Genomic DNA, 24,641 nt, shown 5'->3' on the forward strand with positions numbered 1-24,641 from the left:
GTCCATGTCAATCTAGACGCTCTTTTCCACAAATGCTTTTAACGGAAAAACTTTTCCGTTAAAAGCATTTGCGGAAAATCATGCTAGTCTAGACGTAGCCACTGGGCCCTGGTCTACACTATAGCTTTACTTCAAAATACCCCCTCTTAGGTTGAATTTATAAGTGGAGCGTCCACACTGCCAAGCCCATTATTTTGAACTAATAAGCTGCTTATTTAGAAATCTGTATTCCTGCTTTTCTCTGGGAATAACACTGATTTTGAAACAGCTATTTTGAACTAGTATTAGCGTGAACACTCTAGTGTTGCTATTTCGAAATAATTACTCTTCAGACTAATTATTCCCTAATGCTTCCTGACGTTCTAAATCAAGGTAGCGTGTCCACATTAATGGAGCCTGCCTTCGACACGCTATTTTGATTTTGTAAAATCGGGAGTTATGATGTCGATTTTAGTAATTTTGAAATAATTTCCTACTGTACACATGTCCTTAGATGTAATAGAGAAACTGTGCCATTTTTTGCATAGCCTAGCCCTGCCCCCTCATCTGACAGGAAGCTAAGGGGCGTGGCTAGGACTATAAGAACTCTGCCAGAGAGCTCACTCGGGGCCCAGCCTCTGAAAGAGACAGAGGCCTGCCCAGAGCTCCTGGCTGATGAGACTGAGACCTGGCTTGGGCCTCCCACAGCCTCCTTCCCTCAGGCCAGCGAAGGCTTTCCTGCCTGGTCTGCTGAGGCCTGGCCAAGCTGGCCAGCAGGGCTACCCTCTGACCTAGAGGAACCCAAGGCTCTACTGGTGCCTGGCGATTCGGAGGACCGGCCTGAGCTGAAGGCCCAGCTCGAACCCTGAGGCCTGCCTGAACCCTGGAACCCGGTGAACCAGCTGGATGCTGGACGCAGCCGTTCGAGCTAATTCCCAAGTCTGACAGCTGGTGGCGCTGTGGGGTGAGTGAACCCCGTTACAATGCCTAAATGAATAATATGAGCTTTTTACTTTGAACCTTTTGCTAACAAATTTACGTAATATTTGAAGATGAACGTTGGCAATGCTTGCGTACTATTATTGTAGTGTGTCTTCACATAGGCCTGATTGATTCGCACTGCTATTGTAGTGTGCTGATCTCTAGAAGTTAATAAGAAATTAATGTTTATAATTTTAATTCATAATATTAATTATGAAGAAATCTAAACTTTAGAATTTTATCCAGTGAGAAGGCAATTGTGATAAATTTTCTGGGAGGCACCTCACACCTCCCCTGGGGAGGTGTATCTCATTGGTTAAGAACCCTTGCTGTATGTGATTCCACGGTCACAACCATTTCTACTTCCTGCCATGCCCCCACATCTGTGGAGTGAGAGCAGCCATGTTGTTCAGGTTGTAAATTCACTGCCCGTCATCTTTGAGTGGCATAAAGGGGACAGAACTGGGAGCTAGGATCAGAAAATATTCAAGATTTTTACACTAGTATCTATCATAAATTCACTGAATTAAACTCTACTGCTTAGCTGCTGTACAGTTCTTCCATTCTCAGACTTAATCAAGGACTTATTAAAATAATTCTACATATTTTTCTTGCCATGGTAGTCTCTTTTCTTCTTCTACAGAATATTGCCAATTCCACACATTTATTTAATCTTTTTGAGGAGACTCCTGAAATTTTTTTTAATGAATTTTTAATGGAGCTACTGATCATTGTTTTCCAAAAATTAGCTGACATTTACATTAGTATAGAGAGAGAGCACATGGCTAGACATATAAAATAAAGATTCTCTCAGCATGCTCCAGAATAACATATCCTGACGATACATAAATCAATAATTCAGGGATCAAAGGTTCACTAAGTACATGTGAGTGCATAAGATTATAACAGTTCCAAAAACATAAAAGCCCACTTCAGCAAACTGTAGACAATGGATTAATACACTACACTTCTGTATCCATGTTGCAGAATATCAATAAACTGATTATACAATAAGAATCAACATAATTCCATTCACAGGAAACCATTGGTATAATGTCTTACACATTTCCACTGAGAACAATTATGATTCATACAGATGGAAGTAACAAAATGACTCAATTGAAGATATACATCAGTGAGAGATTATAATGGAAAATGACCAGGTCTCTTTTTCTGATACTATTATGGCTACAATGATGCTTTTGAGATTTAAACACAGACACACTCTTTTTGTTTTGTGCTGCATTATGTAAAGATTTCAGGTGTAGCCCTTGGAATTAAATTTGGAAAAAGTTCAATCTCGTAAGGGACTGTGTACCCTCAATTCCTACTGATGTCAACAGATCTCAACCAGGCCTTAAATTGCTAACTCAGTTTAGATCTGAAGATTCTGGGAAGCACAGAACATTGTCTGATTTTGTAACATACAGCATGTGCTGAGAGGAACTGCAAAATATTCCCAATAAGTACTTATTAGGAATTACTTTGGTTTAGTTGTGCTCTCACCCTTTTTCCTACATGCTTTTCATTAAAAATCATTTGTGCAACCTGTGTAAATGCTTCCAGAATGCTCATTATTATCTTACATGGAAAAAGTACACCAGAAATGGCCATAAGAAGAAAACAAACATTTTTGTGAGGCTGGACGAGGGAAGGAAATAAAGTAAAAGAACCCCCCTACCCAAAAATAGTGAATGGCCTTAAAGAAAACACAAAGGCTAGAAGAATTTTATCAGCAGCAGCAATGACATTCCCCACACCTTCTGCTCTGTAATCCTAGGGGGAGGATGCAAGAGCAGGGTGCGGGTGGGTGTCTGGCCAGGGTGAGGGGGCAAGAGCAAGCTGGGGGGGGCAGGGTCTCAGCACAGGGGCAGGGGTTGCATGGTCTGGGAAGCACTTACTTGCTTTTGTGCACTGCGCTGCTCTGAGGGTCCTGCTGCTTCACTGGCAGGATTCTGGCCAATGGTGCAGAAGGAAATGCCTCTAGGTAGCGCGTATGTGCTATGTTGTTCCCCCAGCTGGGGGAGAGGAAGCGCAAGGAGCCATTTGTAGCTCCATTTCTTCCCTGATCATATAGGGAGACTAGGGGCTTTCTCCACCCTCCTCTCCTGCCCCCACAGGAAGTTAGCATTGGCTCCAATCTTGCAGGGGGCATGAGGCTGGAGCACCACCGCAGGCTTCCCATTGTGGAGTGGCCTAGGAGGAGCGAGGGGTGGCTGAGCTTCGGCTACGAGCCATATTTTGCTCCTAAGTGAGTCATATTTGCCTTGCAAGCCATAGGTTGCTGCCCCCTGCCATAACTATTAATGTAGTCACCAATACAGTGTGAGCTAACTAATTTCTACAGAAGATTTGTAGAAAAGTACAATAATTAGATATTCAAGCTATCTTGAATTCTCATGGATGTACTGCTTATATTCTGCAAAGAAATCTTGCTGTTATAGACCAGATGGGTCTTGTGTTACATTGCAGCTGAAAGCAATAATACATCATCACATTAACTATGAAAATGGTGGTTTTGTTTTTCAGCTCAGTAATTCGCTGTTTAAGAAATGTGACCATTTTAGATAAATCTGCCAAAAATAGTTCTATATAATGCTTTTCTTCTAATGCATAAATCAATTTCCACTTCACTGCTATAAATGGTTAAATCTGTCTTCATCTGTACTGATCCTAATCAGCACAGTCTTTCATGTCTCAGTCCTTGCTAGTAGATCCACCCTACATGGGGTGACCTTAACTAGAATAAGCTCTGTTTACTGAAATCTGGCCGCAAGATAGTTAGGAAGAACAGCAGAGTATGTATTTAGTGACTCAAACAAATATCTAAATAATGTGTCTAAGCAAAAATAAAACTCCTTATATATAACTTACTAGCAGATGTACCTGGCGTAGGTCGGGTCTTTAACTGAAGTTATTTAAAAAAAATGAAAAATCTACATGCTTTATTTCAATGATTGTATTTTTTTAAAATGAAGGCTGGAGTGAGGTTTTGGGGTAAGAAGAGGCAGGGGGTGGGTGGCTTATGGCAGATGGTTGGGAGGTGTGTGGGTGGTCAAGGCAGAGGGTGGGGGCCTCAGGGCGAGAAGGAGAGATGGGGGATGCAGAAGTCAAGGCAGGGGAGAGGTGCAGGACTCAGGGCAGGGAGCTCAGGACAGAGCCTAGGAGGTGGGGGGAGACTTATGGAGGCCGCCTGTGGTAGAGAGGATGGCACTGCTCCAGCAGTGGCTACTCCCAAGGGCCCGTGGCAGTGCTCCCCAGACAGCATATTCTCCCAAAGGGCTGGAGCTGCGCTTCCTGAATGGCAGCCCCTCTTGGGAGGGAGGGAATCTGGGTCTGTGCACTTGTTGGGTGGAGGCTGGGACTCTGTGGGCTGGCCCTAGCCTCCAGCTGCCCCCCACCTCGGTCTGCAGCCTGTTGGAGTGAGGCAGCCCCTGGAATGCTGCTGCCTCTTCCCATCCCTCCCTCCCCCCAGCCTGCAGCTGCTGCAGAGGGAGGCCTTACTTGGGCCAGTGGATCTCCATCCTGCAACCAGCCTCCAACTGCCCCTCTTCAGCTGGTTGGGGTGAGGGCGGTGCTTTTGGGCTACCTCTGGCCTCCAGTGGCCCCCTCCATCTTGCAGCCTGTTTGGAGGGGGGTGAGCTAGAGTGCTGGCCAGGCTGCCCCTAGCTTTCAGGGCCCCCTAGCAGTCTGCAAGCTGTCTGTGGCATGCTAGGCTCTGGGGGCTGCTCCCGGCCTCCAATGCCTCCCCCTCCCCCCCAGCCTGCAGACTCTCCATGGTGAGCGGAGCAGGCTCCATGTTTGGGGCAGGAGGGCTCGGTCTCTGTGTGCTAGCAGCAAGATGGCAGAGCCCCATCCCTGCTGGACATTCTCTTGATCAGTGTTTCTTAAACTTTTTAAGACTGAGAAACATCAAACAATATTTTTCTTTATGAGGAACACCAAGGATTTTTTGTTGAGCAAAAAAAAGGGGGGGGGAGGCAGGGAAAAGTTAAAGTTATTGAGCCTCCTCCTCCCCCCAAAAAGAAAAGTAGGGTTGGGGAAAAGTTATTGAGCAAACAAAACAAAAAGATCGCCTGCCCCTTTAAGGGCAGCCATTTTGAACTCTGTTGTTCTCTGCGGCACACAGGTGTACCACAGAACACACTTTAAGAAACATTGCTCTTGATGCTGCAGCTACCCCCAGTGGCCATCTTAGTATCGCAATCCCTCCCCTCTCTGTGCCCGCTCTCTTTTGCATTCCGTCTCTCTGCCCCTTCCCTTTCCATGTTATGGGAAATAGTCCAATTCCCAGCACTTTAATTTCTGGGCACAACCAAATCCTGACTTCGGTTAGGATAAGAGAAAATTTTACACCAAATTTGGTGGTTCTAGTTCTTAGTTTAGGAGGAGTTCTTGAAAAAAGGGACTCCCAGATGCACAGACAGACAGATGCATTCTAAATATATATATATATAAACACACACACACACACACACACACACACACACACTCACTCTGTGATGGGTCACATGTCATGCCCCTCCAGTCCTTTGGACCCTCTCCAATTAATCAGGTATACTTCAGCCTGGTGCAACACCTGCTCTTTATTCATGATCAATTTCCCCCGAGTTTCCAACTATATACAGGCTTCACAACTGTTTGGCCTACCACAGGGACTGGCCAGAATCAGACTAGGAGGCACCTACCTCTGACTTGGCTGGGCTTAGCTTTCCTCTCTTGGGCTATGTCTATACTACCAGTAGATATAGTATACTTGGATTTTCAGAAAGCCTTTGACAAGGTCCCTCACCAAAGGCTCTTGTGTAAATTATATGGCCATAGGATAAGAGGGAAGGTCCTTTCTTGGATTGAGAACTGGTTAAAAGACAGGAAACAAAGGGTAGGAATAAATGGTAAATTTTCAGATTGGAGAGGAGTAACTAGTGGTGTCCCCCAAGGGTCAGTCCTGGGACCAATCCTTTTCAACTTATTCATAAATGATCTGGAGAAAGGGGTAAGCAGTGAGGTAGTAAAGTTTGCAGATGATACAAAACTGTTTAGGATAGTCAAGACAGAAGCAGACTGTGAGGGACTCCAAGAAGATCTCACCAAACTCAGTGATTGGGCAACAAAATGGCAAATGAAATTTAATGTGGATAAGTGTAAAGTAATGCACATTGGGAAAAATAACCCCAACTATACGTACAGAATGATGGGGGCTAATTTGGCTACGACAAATCAGGAAAGAGATCTTGGAGTTATCGTGGACAGTTCTCTGAAAACTTCCACACAGAGTGCAGCGGTGGTCAAAAAGGCAAATAGGATGATAAGAATTATTAGGAAAGGGATAGAAAATAAGACACAGAATATCTTACTGCCCCTGTATAAAACTATGGTACGCCCACATCTCGAATACTGTGTACAGATGTGGTCTCCTCACCTCAAAAAAGATATTTTGGCCATGGAAAGGGTTCAGAAAAGGGCAACTAAAATGATTAGGGGTATGGAACGGGTCCCATATGAGGAGAGGTTAAAGCGACTGGGACTTTTCAGTTTAGAAAAGAGGAGACTGAGGGGGGATATGATAGAGGTCTATAAAATCATGAGTGGTGTGGAGAGGGCTGATAAAGAAAAGTTATTTATTAGTTCCCATAACAGAAGAACTAGAGGACACCAAATGAAATTAATGGGTAGCAGGTTTAAAACTAATAAAAGAAAGTTCTCCTTCACACAGCGTGTAGTCAACCTGTGGAACTCCTTGCCAGAGGAGGCTGTGAAGGCTAGGACTATAATAGAGTTTAAAGAGAAGCTGGATAAATTCATGGAGGTTAGGTCCATAAAAGGCTATTAGCCAGGGGATAAAATGGTGTCCTTGGCCTCTGTTTTTCAGAGGCTTGAGAGGGATGGCAGGAGACAAATCGCTTGATCATTGTCTTCGGTCCACCCTCTCTGGGGCACCTGGTGCTGGCCACTGTCGGTAGACAGGATACTGGGCTAGATGGACCTTTGGTCTGACCCAGTACGGCCGTTCTTATGTTCTTATGGTTATTTCAAAATAACTCCCAAAGTAACTATTTTGAAATAAGCTTATTTCTCTTCACAAGCAGGAGTTATTATTTCTAAATAACAAGCCCAATCGAAAGTGCAAATGAAGCAGATTTAAATATCCTGTGCTTCATTTGCATATTTGCGTGCGATCGGTGTTTCGAAAAAGGGGTTTTCGAAAGTGAAACTGCAGTCTAGACAGTTTCTCCTGAAAAAATGAGTACGGGTTCTTTTGAAAGGTGGGGTGTTTTTTTGGGGGTTTTTTTTTCAAAGAACCCCATCTAGACTGCGGTTTCACTTTCGAAAACCCCTTTTTCGAAACACCGATCACACGCAAATATGCAAATGAAGCACAGTATATTTAAATCTCTATTTCATTTGCACTTTCGATTGGGCTCATTTATATTCCGCTGTTGAAGTGGAGTGTAGTCTAGACATGCCCTAAGGTATCAACTATGAAATGGACACTGCCAAAGTTTGCTTTTCTAGTACTGTACTTCAAAAGATATGTTGTACTCCATCTCCCATTTTCAGGGCTGAAACATATTGCAATACAGATGAACATAAAGGCTCTGTGGTCTTTTCACTTGATGATATTGTATTTAAAATATCCTTTGGATTGCTGCCACACAACCCTTTTGTTTTGTTAGATATTCCTTTTTTATAATGTTTTACTCTAGTTATAAACTAAAACTTTTATACTTGTGCAGAAATAATTCCCTTCAACTTTTTCCAGTGTAAGACACATATCTTTCCACTTCCATTGCTGCCTTCATCCCTCTTCTAACAAATTCATTTTGGTTCCTAAGACCTTAGTCAATTATTGGCAATACGAACCTTATTTGGACCTCTCGCTACAAAAAATACCAAGCATTTTTGCCCCTTTCACTTTGGACTCTCATGGAAATCAGAGGTACAGGGAAATGCAATAATAGAAAATAAAAACATTTAACTTTTTTGAACCAGTAAAGGTCTGGGTTTCACAGTGTTTTGAGAAAAGTTTGAGATTTTTAAGCTACTTTTAGAATTTTAGGGTCATGTAACAGGTACCTATATACATCTGACTGAATTTTGTCTATTTTCCATAGGGAACAGATACTATATTGTAAGTAATTTTAAAGTATTTCACAAGCAGCTGAGAGCCATGTAAAGTAGTTTACTCGACACAGTCAGTGAAGCAGGGATTTAAATAATCCCCGCTTCATTAAAATAAAAATGGCCGCGCTATGCCGACAACCAGCTGATCTGGCACATCGTGACAGTCTAGACGCGGCACGGTCGACAAGGGAAGCCTTTGTCGACCACTCCGGTATGCCTCATGTCGACCGCGCCGCATCTAGACTGCCGCGCTGTGCCGGATCAGCAGATTGTCAGCACAGCGTGGTGGCCATTTTTATTTTAATGAAGCGAGGATTATTTAAATCCCTACTTCATTGACTATGTCGAGTAAACTGCTTTACATGGCTCCGTCGACAGAGCCATGTAGTCTAGACACACCCCCACAGAAAAAACTTAAACAAGGGATGGTCCTATAGCACCTTAGAGACTAACAAAAAAGGTAGATAGATAGTGAGTAGACAACCCACTTCATCTGCCCATGAATTCATGATATGATCTACATTTTTTTTTAGTCTCTAAGGTGCTGCAGGACCATTCGTTATTTTTTTAAGTTTTTTCAAATCTTTTATAGGAAAGGGGAAAAAGTTTGCAGTTATCTTATAAGTAAAGGCTTCATTTGAAATTGGCTTCTAAGCTACTATGGATAAATTGCTAAGCAATAACCGTTTTTCATGTGTTTCATACGAGATATGTAAGAGAAATATATTATTGTATTGTACAGGATCACTAGATTAATTGTATCTAGACTCCATTTAATTAGACCAGTATGTCCACAGCACATTTAATTGTGAGATACAGATTACCAGGCAACATATCCTTAGTTTCTTCCAATGGCATATGCAACAATTCCTCCCCAGTAATTTGCTATTTTTAATTATTCCATTTCCTATAGCAGTGCTGCTAAAGGGCTGCTACAGTTTGTTTATTTAAAGGCTTTGCAGTTAGCAGCGGTTTGCTGTTTGCAGCCAAGGGGAGTGTGCCATGCCACTTGATAGAGAGGCAGCAATGTGCAGGATGGTGGGGGTGGTGGGAGGAGAGGCAGCAGCTGATATACATGGGAAGCCTTTCAAGCCAGCTTCCTGCACATACAAGCTCCCTTGGAGCCACCTACTTCCTCTACCCCCACATGCTGCTGCCTCTGTATTAGAGACAGTGAGGGGGGCACAGCAGGAGCTGGTGCTCGCAGGAAGCCAGCTTTCAAGCTGTTTCACTGGGGGCACTGGCTCCCATCGGCCCCTTCCCCTGTCCTCCCACCCCCACGTGTAAAGAAAAAAATCCAGTGGTTACATGTTTACACAAATACATGTTTGTTATCATACCTTATCTTGAGGGAGATATGATGTGTCAGCCTTTTTATCTAACTCATTTCACAGGTAGGTCAGTATAGTGGAAAGTCCCTTTGTTTTTAACTCTGCTAGGAATACCCCCAGATTTTATAGCAAAGGCCTGAAAGATATCCACTAGGTTAATACTCTTGACCAATTTTGTTCTGCTGTGCATAAAAAAATGGTCTAAAGTGTACTATTTTCCATAATTCAGATTCCACATGACTGCCCAATGTAGCAACGTACTAAATTTTTCAAATACCAAACAGGATAGTGTATAACCTATGGACATAGCTTTATCAAAATAAAAAGTGTCCCTTTTATAGAGAAACCCAAAAGACTGAAGTCTGATGGATGCACTTGCAGCAGTCAAAAACAGTATTGATACCACACTTAACCATCTTTGCCCCTGGGCCACACGACTTAACCATTTGCATGATCTCATCAATAGAGGAATAGAACAAAGCTGGATCTATTCCATCGTTAACTGAGCTACACTGTGCTATGACAGGTAATGAATTAATCTAGAACCGTCTTAGGGACCAAGCCTAAGGGAGGAATCCATAAGTTCTGTATAGGTAATTAATTGAACAGCCTTTCTACACTATTTTCATTAAATTCCAATGTAATCTTTTTCTTTACAATATGGCCCACCCCCCAACAAGGACTTCAAATTTTTATACATCATGTAAATCCTTTTCCCCATAAAGAGGATCCTAAATCCAACAGTAAACCCAATCCACTGATATGCTCCATCTGCTTTGTTAGGGTAATCCCAAAGGAGCATCCTTAACATTTCCATCTCAACTGAGGATGGTGTACTTGTTAAACCTCCTGCCTTCAGCTCACCACTTCACACCAATGCCTCACTGTGTTTTGTCTTTTATACTCTACTAAACAACTGCATTAATTGAAAGCCCTGAAAATATCATTAGGCACCTCAGCCTCGCTGGTTTTGCTGTGAAATGAACAGGCCACTGGACTCTGAGCCGTCATGGTTTTATGCATTCCAACCATAGCATATGAAGAGGTATATCCCACCAGATGCCAGTTGTGTTGTTGACCTCAGTCTAAACTGAAATGAAACCAAGCCATACCCCTGAATATATTATAGAATTATCTGATTAGATCCATATATTTAAACAATGCTATATTTCTGTCTGCAGTATCTCTGCAGTAACTTCTGCACAGATCAGGGAGGCAGACTCCTAATTTTTCCATGCTCTAGTTACCTTTGGCTGCTTGGGCATTTCATTGGCCTGTTTCCTCTGTCCTGGCTAACTGTCTATCAGCACCTCCATGGACAACAACAACATGTCTACATAGTCACCTCTCAAAATTTTATTCCCAGTGCTATTGACCAGGTGAACTCCCATCACCCCACCATTATCATTTTAAGAATGACTGTTGGGGCACCATTAGGGCCTTCTTGCCTCAACTCCAACAACCTTTAGGGCAGCAACTCTATCTCACAAACTTATAGTCTCTGTTAATGAGTGATTCAAAAGATACCTCCTGAATCAATTCTGTGATGCATGTCCCACCCACAACAGTCAGATCCCCCAACTCCAGTCCTGGCTCAACACTTGTCAAGTGATGATGATCCCACTACCTGGTCTCACATGGCCTCTCCAGCCCCACTCTGTTCATTCTATGATCTGTTTGAAAATCCCTCCTTTCCCTCTTTAAGCACTCCTGTTATGCCTGGCTAGAAAGGGTGCCATTCTACCTCCTTGCTCTTGCCCACCTGCTCTGATTTGAAGCAAAGCCTCAAAGCCAGAAACCCAATCCCTTTCACATTTTCCACAGCCTGCCTACTACAGCAGCCATGGACTGGGGTGTGGTCCTTTCCTCCTCCTCCTTATCCCTGCTGATCATATATGTCTCCAGGCACTTTCACTAACTGGCTTCTCTTTACCTTCTGATCCCTCCTGCTTGCTTTTTCTTCTGTAGTTTGGGTGGGAGAGAATTCCACCCTCTTTCCCCACTTTCAACCTCCTGTTTCCATGCAGCACCACACACACAGCAGAGCTGCTCTGTACTGCTGCCCTACTTGGTCTGGGCGAAAGCACGGCTTTCACATCTTTCCTCTCTTCTGGTCACCTGGGAGATGAGTAAGCATCCCAACACTGACTCATTGTGTGTGCAGCAACTTCTGTGGTTCTTTATCCCTGGAAGAAGTATAACCATTTCCCTGGCAAGCCAGATAATATTAGACTCACACACACTTAAGGTGAGGTATAGTCATTCTAAACCAAACTTGGCTCTCCAAATGTAAAACAAAATTGCTTTTCACTAAGAAGGCAGGTATCTGCTTACCACTGCAAGAATTAAAGAGCACTAAAATTTTGTAAGAACTTTCTTTGTATTCATGCAGTATTGCCATTGAGTTCCTGCTCTCTATTACACTTCTATGCAGTCCAGATTTTAGCTATGAAGGCCTCTCTTCCATTTATACAGTACCTACCATGTTACTATAAGTACTGAAATTCTAAAATACATTTCTTGCTTATTTGCCGCTTAAAAATATAAACTAATTGTTTCCAATATCTGATTCTTCCACACGTCAGAGGTATACAATAGTCACTTGAAACATTTCTTGAGCCCTAAATCAGTTCTCTACCAAGGGTGTATGTGCCCCCGGAAGTACATAGAGGTCTTCCAGAAGAAACTCATCTGGATGTTAGACTAGCTTTACAAAAAGCTACATAAAAAACACTAGTGAAGTCAGTACAAACTAAAATATCATACAATGAATTGTTTACACTGCTCTGTATACTATACACTGAAATGTAAGTATTATTTCATAAATATATGGTAAAATGAGAAAGTAAGCAATTTTTCAGCAGTAATGTGTGGTGACAAATTTTATGGGTAAGTTTATAAACAAGTTTTTTTTAAATAAAGTGAAACCTGGGGTACACAAAACAAATCAGATTTTTGAAAGAGGTACAGTAATTTGGAAATGTTGAGAGCCACTGCACTAAACTCTTCACTGACACTATCATGGACCAACAGCAAATACGTTACTCATAAGCTGCCTTATTTCAAAGCTGACTCCTGTCAATGAAATGAATGCTGATATCAAAGAATTTTGGTCAGCCCTCCCCGCAGAATCTTAGTTTCTTCCTGACCTCATTCATGTCCAGCAAGACGTCAGGTTTAGCAAGGATGGCAGATGATGATGGAGCCTTCCCCGCAATCTGTGCAGTGCAGGACACAACTGTAATATTTGTGCTACTCTGATGACAAATGTTAACAATGCAAAATTAGCCCAGAAAATGGCAACTCTCCAAGAGGTGAACTACATTACATTAAAATGACTCTCGGAGCACCGACACTAACGGTGCTCCTGCCTAGTTCTGAAAATGTATAAATACGAAAACGTACAAATAAGAAATACAACAAAGCCTATCATGGTGATTACACCAGGGTTCATTTGGCCCATTATTTCAAACAGTAAATCTAGAGAATAATGGAGTTCAAAATCATCACATTAATAAACAAGAGATACAAAGAAGCTACACATGTATATATTCAAAGACATTATCTCAGTCTCGATATGTTCCAGTTTCCTCATGGATTTTCAAGACATGCCTCCATTTTTGTGAATGGAATTTTGTTTATAAATGTTATGCACATGCACATGTGCACTTGCAGTGACTTGCTTGGAGAAAGTATAAATGAATTGTGTGTACAAAATTGATACCTACAAAAACAGTTCAAATCTGAAAACAAAACCCCAAATCAATGAAAAATTATTCAAAATTATTTATAATAAATTATATACTAATGAAAACAATAACTTTTTTAGTTGACACGATCAAATAACAAGTATTTTTGCAAAAGCCCCACTTTTTCTATAAAATTAATTTAGTGCTGCAGATTTTCTTTTAGCCATTTGTTGAGCTCTTTTATTCACTTACAATAACTCTGTTCTATATGCAAGAAGCATATAGTACCTCCTAAATTAAAAAGGGTCATAGAAAAAAAACAACTATTCCCAGAGCCAAAGAGAAAATTATTACTGACCAAAATATGTGCTCTTAGGCTACGTCTAGACTGCAGGCTTCTTTCAGAAGAAGCTTTCCTGGAAGTCATCTTCCAAAAAAACTTTTTCCCAAAGAGCGCATCCACACTGCCAAAGTGCATTGAAAGATAGCGTCCACACTGAAAGAGCTCTTTCAGAAAAAAGCTTCTTTCCCATAGAAAGAGGATTACCAATGCCAGAAAAACCCCCTCCGTTCTTTTGATTTTCTTTCAAATGAACATGACAGTGTGGACATGATTGAAGTTTTTGGAAAAACAGCCATTTTTCAAAAAAAAAAAATCTAATGTAGACATACCCTTAAAGTTTAGCAAATCCTTTTTAAAATCAAGCTGCTTCTTTTGAAGTCCACTCCTATGAAGTGCCAAGTTCCCTAACTAGCATTTACTTCAATAAGAGTTGAGAATTCTCATGCTAAGAATGCTTAGAAGTACGCTTTGTAAACATTTTTCCAAATTTTATACCATGACTTAATCCCAAGCAATATTTTAAAAAGGAAGTTTACCCAGGTACATGTTTAACTTTTAAACAAGTGCATATAAAATAAAGTGCATATCTAGAACTCTACCCTGTGCTGTTTTTTTCTACAGTAAACTGTAAACATCCTGGGACAGGAACGTCTTGTTTCTCCTGTTTCTACTGCAAAAAGTTCACCTAAGGCACTCAATGAATAATAAAATATGAATCCTCCTGTACAAGGTAATAAAACTCTCCCTATTCTCTGAGTATTGTTCCTTTGAGTGGTTTCTTCAAGAAGTACCCTCCAAAGGAATTGAGAGCTTTTAAGCCAGATCTAAAAGAATGACTAAAGAATCACATTACCAAAGGCCATCTGCAGTAGAACTAGGGCATAACATTTACAACCCTAAACCCACATGCTAGCTTTGCATATTTCTGCATCTGGAACATTCCTTAATAGCGCTACAGATCCTAGGACAGAGGTGGGCAAGAAACAGTTAGCCGGCCGGATTCAGCCCTTCAAGCCATTGGATCTGGCCCGTGTCCACCTCACCGTCAACATCTCATACATCTGGCTGCTAATTACTTTGGATGCTCGAGAGGGATCGGAAAGCTTTGCATGCTGTCCCCACCCCTAAAAAAATTCCTTAGCTCCCATTGGTTAGCTTCTGACCAATAGGAGCTGAGAAATTTTGCTGGAGGCAATGGCAGCAAGTGAAGCTCATTCCTTTCTAATTCCCTCCTCCCTGTGCTACAGGAAAGCCACATGGAGCAGCCCACCCAGCAGACAGGCATGGAGCCTGGTTTAGGTTCCTGGAGGGCTGCAGGCTGGGAGCTGCCTAGGTAAGTGCTTCCCAAACAGAGCCTGCATCTGGCACCTCACCCTTCTCGTCCCACAACTATTTGGCTCAGCTCACCATCCAAACCCTCTGTATCCCCTCTTCCCACTTTCTCATCAGGGTCACAACTCCCTCCCAGACCTTGCACTCCATCCTACATCCCTCCCCAGGCCAGAATCCTCTCCTGCACCCATACCACATCCTAGAGCTTGCACCTTAACCCCCTGCCCCAGATCATAACCCCATCCTTTACCTGAACTCCCTCTCAGACCCCACACCCTTCCTGCACCTGAGTCCTCTATCCCAAGCACTATTCTACACCGACAGTTCCAGACCCCGCACCCCCTCCATAGAAGTGCAGCCCTTGACCACTTACTAAAACCTTGCAGTGGCCCCCCTGCATTAAAAATTATTGCCCTCCCCCCTGTCCTAGGAGGAGGTTGGGTATTGGTAGTTTCATGGCCAGAGACAATATCCACACTCTCACATAGAAAGTGTCTGGGTCAATGCAGGGGCTCCTCTAACTCTGACTAGGTATGTTAAAATGCTTTCCAATGAGATGCTGTAATCTCTAAACAAACCACTTATTCTTCCTCTAACTAAACAACTGTATAACCAAATAAATTCAAATGTAAAGAAAGGCAAAACGGCAATTCCCTGGTTGAGCCCTTTTAGCTATTTTATCACAAGCATCTATCTATAGCTGTCTATATAGATATTTATATGCTTGTGATCACCTCATATATCATATCAATCATATCATATATATCATATCAATCGTGAAACAAGATTCTTACTTGCTGGCAGGTTCTTGGCTATAGCAACAGGAAGAAGCACCACTGTTATTCTTAAAATGTATGACTGTTAGAAATATACACTGACTATTCTACTCTATCATCTTTCTAAGAATATACTGTATTAAACCTATTTCCTGAACTATACTATATGCTGTTCTTTGATAGAAATTAAGTTTTCCATGATTTAGCAGAGGAAGTTTGGTGCCCCCTGCTGTTAAAAAACCCACAATTTAGTCATTACATCCCATTCTGTGCAGTCCTCTACAGAGACAGATTGGTAACAAAAGTCAGAAAGTACAGATATGAGTCAAGCACACAGCAACAACTGAACTCTCTGTAAAGAATACTTATGATTTAAGGCTGATGAATTTTAACACAATGATAGACTGTAACGTACCTCATTATAACACAGAAAATGTATAGTTATAGCCTAGATTATCACAATAGTTGGCAGCAGTGCATGCAGCCACACACTCATTATATATCAGTTATTATGAGCTCTGCCACCTCTCTGTCATGGGAGCAAATTAGAGTGAGTCGCACTGGAACCCCAGTATTCAGAATGGGAAAGGGAGAAGAAGGCTGTCACAGCACTGTTTAGGTCTGGCCCTGCAGCCTCATGGTACAATGGGCAGTACAGTAGCCAGTCCTGCTGCTTACTACAGCTCTGGAGCCAGCTCCAGCATCATCCGACCTGCCCTGCTACCAGCAACCTGTGTCCCTCTCAGGGATGACGAGTGATATTGCCCCTGGGTAGAATAGGCTAGAAGTGGGGGCTGAGTGTGCTGCAGATAAGACCAGGTTGTTCCTGTAGACAGCAGCTGCAGTGGGAATGGCTCCACCTGGACTGACAGAGTGTACTACAGGTAAAATTAAGTAGACGGAGATAAATTTAGTCTTCAATGGGCTAACCCAGAGAATAAACAACTGCATTTAAAGATGAATTTCTCCAAAGTCTGAAAAGATCTCTCTTTCTCTCTGCTTATGGGAGGAAAAGGTTTAATTAAAAATAAATTAAAATAAAATGAATAATAGACTTATATTGAGAAGGATTAGGATAAATTCACCTCACATCAGGAAAGAGTCCTACATAAGAGCACTACAGTGAGATGTTCCTGATCTAAAGTCTTTCAATCAACCCCCTATAAGCTTATGCACTTTCATTTATGTGATTTTTTTTAAATCACGTGATTGCTAAGTGTGTGGTTACAAGCAAGCTGAAAATCATGGCACCAAGACACCACAGAACAATTCATTATTCAAAAATTAATCTAATTGTGGCACTACCCTCATCCTTGGGTCCGAAGAAGGATGATATAAAGTGGGATGACCTGGCAGGATCGGTGAAGAAAGCCTAGGAATGGGGGCTGGTTTCACAGATAGACTGAGGTGACATGGAAAGGGGGCTGATAGTAACAAGGGAGGCTCTTCTTCTTTTCTGACACATCAGACTAGGTTATATTGTCTGTAGGTGTGGTTTGCACTTCTGAGTCCATACTCTTATGAGAAGGTGATATCACAGGGACAGAAGCAAGAGTCATGACTGCACAGCTTTTCCACTCTCCTTTTATACATTGATACAAACAAGTATTATACTCCATATTCGTTAGCATCCTTGTATCTTGTATCTCATAGTTTAATCAAAACACCCTCATCCATTATTCTGACATCCCAGCCTTATCTTTACAAGGGGTCAGTGTCCATAGCCGCTACAAGAACACAGGTGCTTCTCATGTAGCCCTAAGCTGCTTTAGTGAGAGAAGGCTGAGGTTGTCCTCTCTTCCTGGGGCAGCCTGCATACTCAACTCATCATACCTACTCCCATCCCAGACCAATGATTTAAATGAAGAAAAACAAAACTTTTTTGAGTTGAGGACCCAAGAAACTCCAGATAAATCTTCCAGTTAACAAATAATTTATTCAAGGATATAACAATTATTTTTTCCCAGATCATACTGAACTTAACCTCCCAATTAACATTTATCCTTCTTCTTACTGAATCTGCTTTAGTTTATGTGGCTACAATCATACCCTCAGAGGTGTGATAACCTAGGCTTCATTCAGGCTTCCATAATAGAGGTGTTTTCTTTGTATCACACTGTAAAATGTTAAAATATTAAGATCAAGATTAAAATACTAGATCAAGTTTTCACAACAATGGGCGACCAATGCCATGTAAAAAATAAACATAACATATGACCAATACCAGATCAGTCAAGTAAACGTATTTTTTCACATAGCTAAATAAGTTTATAATGTGTACCATTATCATATATATTAAATATATAAATAGAGAGAAACTGGGAAGGTAAGAGTAAAGAAAGGAAAGAATTTTCTAAATATATTTCTCCATCTCCTCAAAGGAGGAAAAAATAAAAACATACTATTGCAGAAAGAAACTAAATAGACATCACTTTTAAATGGTATGGTGACTTCACAAGAATCATAGAACACTAGAATTAAAAGGGACCTCAAAAGGTCATTGAGTCCAGTCCCCTGCCCTCACAGCAGGACCAAGTACTGTCTAGAATGATCATCCCTGATAGGTGTCATGTGTTTTGCACTCTGGAACCTGTGAAATTCCACACATAAAAAGTCCTTGTAGTTGCTATTTTGGAATAATTTCACAGTAGCAATTAAAGATGAGCTTTTCAGAGCGACCTTAGGGTATGTCTACACTACCCCGCTAGTTCGAACTAGCGGGGTAATGTAGGCATACCGCAATTGCAAATGAAGCCAGGGATTTGAATTTCCCGGGCTTCATTTGCATAAGCGGGACGCCGCCATTTTTAAATCCCCGCTCGTTCGAACCCCGTGCCGCGCGGCTACACGCAGCACCAACTAGGTAGTTTGAACTAGGCTTCCTAGTTCGAACTACTGTTACTCCTCGTGGAATGTAGCCGCGCAGCACGGGGTTCGAACGAGTGGGGATTTAAAAATGGTGGCACCCCGCTTATGCAAATGAAGCCCGGGAAATTCAAATCCCGGGCTTCATTTGCAATTGCGGTATGCCTACATTACCCCGCTAGTTCGAACTAGCGGGGTAGTGTAGACATACCCTTAGGGACTTGGATATGTAACCTCCTTTAACTTAATGGGAAATGGGTATCAAAATCCCTCATTTAGCTCTGAAAATTCCATGTAGACTTTTAAAAGATTTTTTTCTTCATTTCACAAAAGCATTTCAAAGCCAAAATATTTTTTTTAATTGTCACCTAATGACAATGGGAATTCTCTGCTTGAAAGAAATACAAAATTACAACTGCAATATGATCTGCAGTCATGGAACAATGATATCTCACAATACCCACTCCATGTACAAGTTGGAAAACTGTATTTAACACAGCAGCTGCATCTACAGAGTCATTTATCAGAGGGCTGATGAGACATTTCATCAGGGTCTGTGGGGAGCTGGCTCCAGACCCCCCAGAAAGGGCAGGCCTCAGTCAAAAGGAGTGGAACTGGAGGTTAGCCTCCCCCAGCCAGCCCTTCAGTGCTACTGGGGGTGCAGAGTGCACACTACTAGGGCTCTGGCAGCAATTTAAAGGGTCCAGGGTTCTAGCCAATGCAAGTGGAGTAAGAGGGAAAGTGGCAGGGTATGTATTCCCTGGCCCTTTTAACTCACTGGGTCCAGGGCAGCTGCTCCCTTTTCACTCCCAACCCTGAGAGTGGCCCTGTATGTCCAGATTGATTATTTTTTTTCAACTGTATACCAATTTTCAAATAAATTAATTGATGTTAATAAGTTTTTGTTGTACCCTAGTGGTTCTATATACAGCACATTGTAATGAGTCTAAACAACTCATTGACCTAATCCAATAGGAATGAAATTATTCTTATACTGTACTATATATTAAAAGTGAAATACACTTTGTTCAGAGGATTAGTACATGGCTATACATCACTTAAGCCCCCAAAAGTAGAACTTGAGTGGTGCTTAGGCCTTGTGCTAGACCTCTGGCAAACAAGTGACTTTCATTCAAGAGCACTATATTGTCTTCAATGAAAGTCAACACAAAAATCTGAAATTACTAAAACTAATAGTTTGTTTTGAGTGTAAAATTATGGTATACATAGTATACCAAATTTAAACGCTCTGAAATTTAAAGCAATCTATTATTAAATCCAGAAATACTGTGTTTACAATGGCTTTATGCAAGGTGTCACTACCTAGCATAGTTAAAATTACATATCACTATAACCACAGCAATTTCTTGAGTAGACACCATTTCTCTGACCTGAACAATATCTCTAACCATGAATACACTATTTTACTGCTAGGAGTTTAGAAGTCCTGTCCAAATTTTATACTGAGCACATTCTATTAATATATGTATCAAACAGTAGATTATAATTACTCATTCCTTTATGTTCACTGACCTAGCAATAACTTTGTTGTTTATTATAATACACTGTGCCTGTTCCTGGTCATTTTAGATAATCTCTCATGATCATCTCTAGTACAACAAAAATAGTTTCACTTCTTAATCTTGTTCTTTCCTTTTATGGTTTCAGTAAATGGAAAACTGTAATTTCATTCAAACTGCTATTAATTTCTTTTTTAAATTATGTAATCTGAAAGAGTTTAATGTAACTGGAAACTTTATTAATCGGTGAGATATTTTCAATGGAGAAATGGATTACATATGAAAACAAGCTTCTTGGGGCTAATTTTCTATGGACTTTCATATTTTGTAGAATTTCACACCTATACAAATCAAGCGTAAAATTTTATCAGATCTTAGTGGTAGGATTTTACTCTACTTTGCACAGTGTAAATATCACAAACTGCTAGGCAACAGAGAATCAAACCTCTTTGGGTTTTAATAATAGTTACATGTAAAATTCTTCTGACACAGCTTTTACACATTTTACCTGTTTGGTCATTACTTTTGTGAAAAAGTGTGTCAAGCTAAATCTATAGTCAGGAAATCTTGAGAGTCAGGGCTTCTAGTTTATAAGAACTGGATTCAAGTTTGCTTTGCTCACATTAAGTAAGTTTTGTGGTATTAGAATCCCACTTCAGATTTGCGTCTGCCTCATGAAACTACAAGGAATGTGACAGCAACTAACTAGATTAGCAATCTCATTAAAATGTGGTTCTTTTCTCAAAGATCAGCACTGCTGCATGTAGAAAATAAACTGAACTGGAAAAACCAAGTATGTAGGAAGGTTCCACAACTCTTCTTTTCATGATGCCTGACTATGGACAGTATTATTGATCTTTCATGAGCACTAAAAAGCAACATTTAAAAAAATCTCTTAAAGATCCTCACTTGTTGGCACACCAAATTTTACAAGCAAAAGAATGGCTCATTTTTCATATGCTTACCTTTTGCTGTAGCCATCTTTCCTGTTTTCTTTGTTTTTTCCTCAAATTCTTCAACTTGTTTCTCTCTCTTTTGCTTAGATTTTGATTGACAGCAGCCATGGAAAAATGAGTAGGCTGCAGAAGATCAACAGATGTGAAGTGTTGCTGTCCAATATCCTCTCCTACAATACTCACAGATGAAAAGAGGTCCATCACAAAAGGCGGTTGGTCAGCAGGGGCACTCCCAGCACATTGTGCAGAAGCTTCAAAACTGCAGTCACCTTCTGTCTCTCTATGTGTTAATGTATTGCAGGAAGTAACTGAAAACTTTGCTGTTAGCTCATCAGTATCAGAATTATACAGGCCCTGAAAGCAATTATTTCTATTGGACTCTAATTGCAAGCTACCTCTTGTGTAAATAGGTTGTATTTCATTTTGCCTGTGATAAATAGGCCCTTTACTGTTAACTCCATATAAACTAGACAAGACAAATTTCTCTCTGATATTCAAATCCAAACTATGTGCTTTTCTATGACAAGTTTTTATAGTGCATTTATCATTCATGGGCCATGAAGCTGAATGACTTTTTGTTTTACTATACATTTTGAAGTGCATTTTTTTACTATTCATCTGAAAGCTGGCTGATCTCGCCTCCAGGCAAAGTGCTTCTGTTAATCTTCCAGTACCATTCATATTTTCGGCCATGTATGAAACCCGTTGATTTCTGGGTTCCAAAATTCCACCTGTCATTCGGTGTTGTATTTTGTTGTTAAAACCAGATTGAACTTTGCAAAATGACATGTGTTTTACTGAAGATCTCGCTAGTTTAACTGAACAAGCTGGCTGATAATCAATCCGACTCTTGCAGAGATGTATATTTGCAAACAGGCCACAAGAACATTTTGTATTGCTGACAAAGTTAAAGCCTCCTAAACTGGCTCCACAGAATGGACAGTTCAATTTTCCAATCATCCACTCTGCCTATAGATAGAAAAAAAGACACCCCAATGAAATCAGTGTAAATAAAAAAGAAACCACTGTTTTTCCTCCAATAAAGTGATCCATATTTTATCTTGTGAGTGACAAAAAAAGACTGTGCAGTTAAAACAAAACAAAACATAAATAAACTGTCCATTCAAAATAGATATATAAAACTCTTATTCTAGAAATGCTGTGTCTAGAGTAAGGACATTACTGTATCATGGATAAAACATTAGACTCTTTAAAATGATTAAATCATTCCTCAAAGCACATTATGAAATTTTACCTACTAATTCACAGTTAAGTTTTCTAAGTCTTCATACAATATTTTGTGTACCAAACACAATAGGAAGAGATTTTCCACAAGAATGAATCAATGTCCACATATCACAGAAATTAAAAAAGGGTTATTATGTAACATAAGTGATAATGTAGAGTACAAGCTAAGATATTAAAAATCAGAAATTCATAGCAGAATTGGCATAAAAAAGAAACTGAACATTGTACGTACTAAAATATGTTCATTAAGCAGTGAATTATAAAATGAAGTTTATTATTTTCCATAAGTGAAATTATCAATAATAGTTTATCATTTTCAAGTCAATGCTTCCTGTATTAAGCAAAATACATATCAAAGCTCCAACTCTGCAAACATTCATGCACATTCATTACTTAAGAATGGAGTAGTTCAAAGAAATATATTAATCTTTTAAGTGGAGCTACTTGTATAGGTAAAGTAATATACATTTAAGTGTTTGCAGGATTAAGACACAAGTGATTAGATAGCATTTTAAATGAAGGCTAGACACTTCCAGTCCAGGAACCTAAAGTTAAGTTATATTGGAGGAGGTGGTGGTAGCACTGCCTGTTATTAATATTGCCAGGCACTTCACATTTTGCAACCTGTTTTCAAGTGCTTAAAACAGACTTTGGGCAGAAAGTTTCCATAATTGGTGTTCGTCTTGGGCTGAATTTTCTGGTGAAGTTTCAGTCAAAACAATTTTGCTATTTCAGGGAACAAGGTTAAGGAAAATCAGATGGGGACCTTCAAGGAGAAGACTAGGACTGGCGGCTCAAACAGACTGGAATGTGGTTGAGAAGCCTGAGGAATGGTGATTGAAACTGGTCAGGCAAACATGGGATTGGGACCGGTATTCCCCCAGGACTGGGGAAAAAAGGGGACTAGGACAAACACAGGTTGGTGGTGACCAGACAACAGGGGTCAACCTTAGGGAGCAAACAGAAGGGTCTTTATCCACTAGCGCCTACTTCTCTCTAGTGCCTGGAAGGGAACTCAAGAGCCCTGAGTTGACTGTTTCTCCACTGTTGGCAAATATCTGTGAAATCTAGTGACAAAGTGTTTGACTCATTCCTTATAGTGCCAGTCCTTGCAGATGACATCTCACTGCTGATGCGAGTTCTCTGGTAGCTGAAGTGACATAAGACTGTGAAAAAGACCTAAAAGTTCCAAATCTGTTGATTAACCTTGTGTGTGTCACTATAATGCCAGATGAAGGAATTACAGTTTTTTTCAGTCTACTTTTTTAATAAAAACTAAGAAAAACTAACACAAATTGTTAAAAGATTATTATTAAGGTTACAAAAAGTCAAACATGCAAAAATTAGGAAATGACTGCAATCTTAATTGGTTTCCTTTAATTTGTTTACCTTATGAACATATATTATGACACAATCTTTAATTATATGATCACATACTTTTTTTTCATAAGACTCCTACACAGACTGGACGGTACTCACTTAATGAGCAGCTATTTAATATTTTGTATCTTCCTCATCGTTCAGCATGTGCCTTCATGTTTTATTTACTGAATACTATCCAAATCCTGAAGAAAGAATTATTCATTTCCTCATAGCTTTCTTATGCTGTGCAACACTTCAGTACTTTAGTGCTTCACAAACTTTAAATCATTTATTTTCATATGGCAGACTGAGGCACAGAGATACTAAGGGCAAAAGTATCCACTAATTTTGAGCACTCAATTTGAGCCAAGTAGAGATTGATTTATTAGAATATTTAGCATGATACAAGTATCAGAGGGGCAGCCATGTTAGTCTGTATATGCAAAAACTATGAGGGGTCCTGTGGCGCCTTTAAGACTAACAGATTTATTTGAGTACCAAGGCCCACTTTGTCAGATGCTTCTGATTAAGTGGGCCTTTACCCATGAAAGCTTATGCCCAAATAAATCTATTTGGCCTGGTCTACACTAGGGCTACGTTTACACTGGCCCCTTTTCCGAAAGGGGCATGCTAATTTTCCAGGTCATAATAGGGAAATCCACGGGGGATTTAAATATCCCCCGCGGCATTTAAATAAAAATGTCCGCCGCTTTTTTCCGGCTTGTAGAAAAGCCGGAAAAGAGCGTCTACACTGGCCCCGATCCTCTGGAAAAAAGCCTTTTTCCGGAGGATCTTCAAAGTAGGAATAAGAGATCCTCCGGAAAAGGGCTTTTTTCTGGAGGATCGGGGCCAGTGTAGATGCTCTTTTCCGGCTTTTCTACAAGCCGGAAAAAAGCGGCGGACATTTTTATTTAAATGCTGCGAGGGATATTTAAATCCCCCGCGGATTTCCCTATTACGACCTGCAAAATTAGCATGCCCCTTTCAGAAAAGGGGCAAGTGTAGATGTAGCCTAGGAGTTTAGCTCATAAGAACATAATAAAGGCCATACTAGGTCAGACCAAAGGTCCATCTATCCCAGTATCCTGTCTGCCAACAGTGGACAATACCAGATGCCCCAGAGGGAGGGAACAC

At 40.7% G+C, this 24,641-nt stretch overlaps 1 protein-coding gene across 3 annotated transcripts in view; it reads right to left on the reverse strand.

The window, feature by feature from the left end:
* Positions 1 to 24,641, reverse strand: part of RNF180 (ring finger protein 180) — a 363,816-nt gene that overhangs the window by 90,525 nt on the left and 248,650 nt on the right. For all 3 annotated transcript variants that reach the window (XM_075932403.1, XM_075932404.1, XM_075932402.1), the window contains one exon: positions 20,907 to 21,866. In XM_075932403.1, the coding sequence (XP_075788518.1) occupies positions 20,907 to 21,866 (960 nt within the window). The remainder of the gene's footprint in view (positions 1 to 20,906; positions 21,867 to 24,641) is intronic.

This window comes from Pelodiscus sinensis, chromosome 6 (assembly GCF_049634645.1).
Source record: "Pelodiscus sinensis isolate JC-2024 chromosome 6, ASM4963464v1, whole genome shotgun sequence".
Lineage (NCBI taxonomy): Eukaryota > Metazoa > Chordata > Testudines > Trionychidae > Pelodiscus > Pelodiscus sinensis.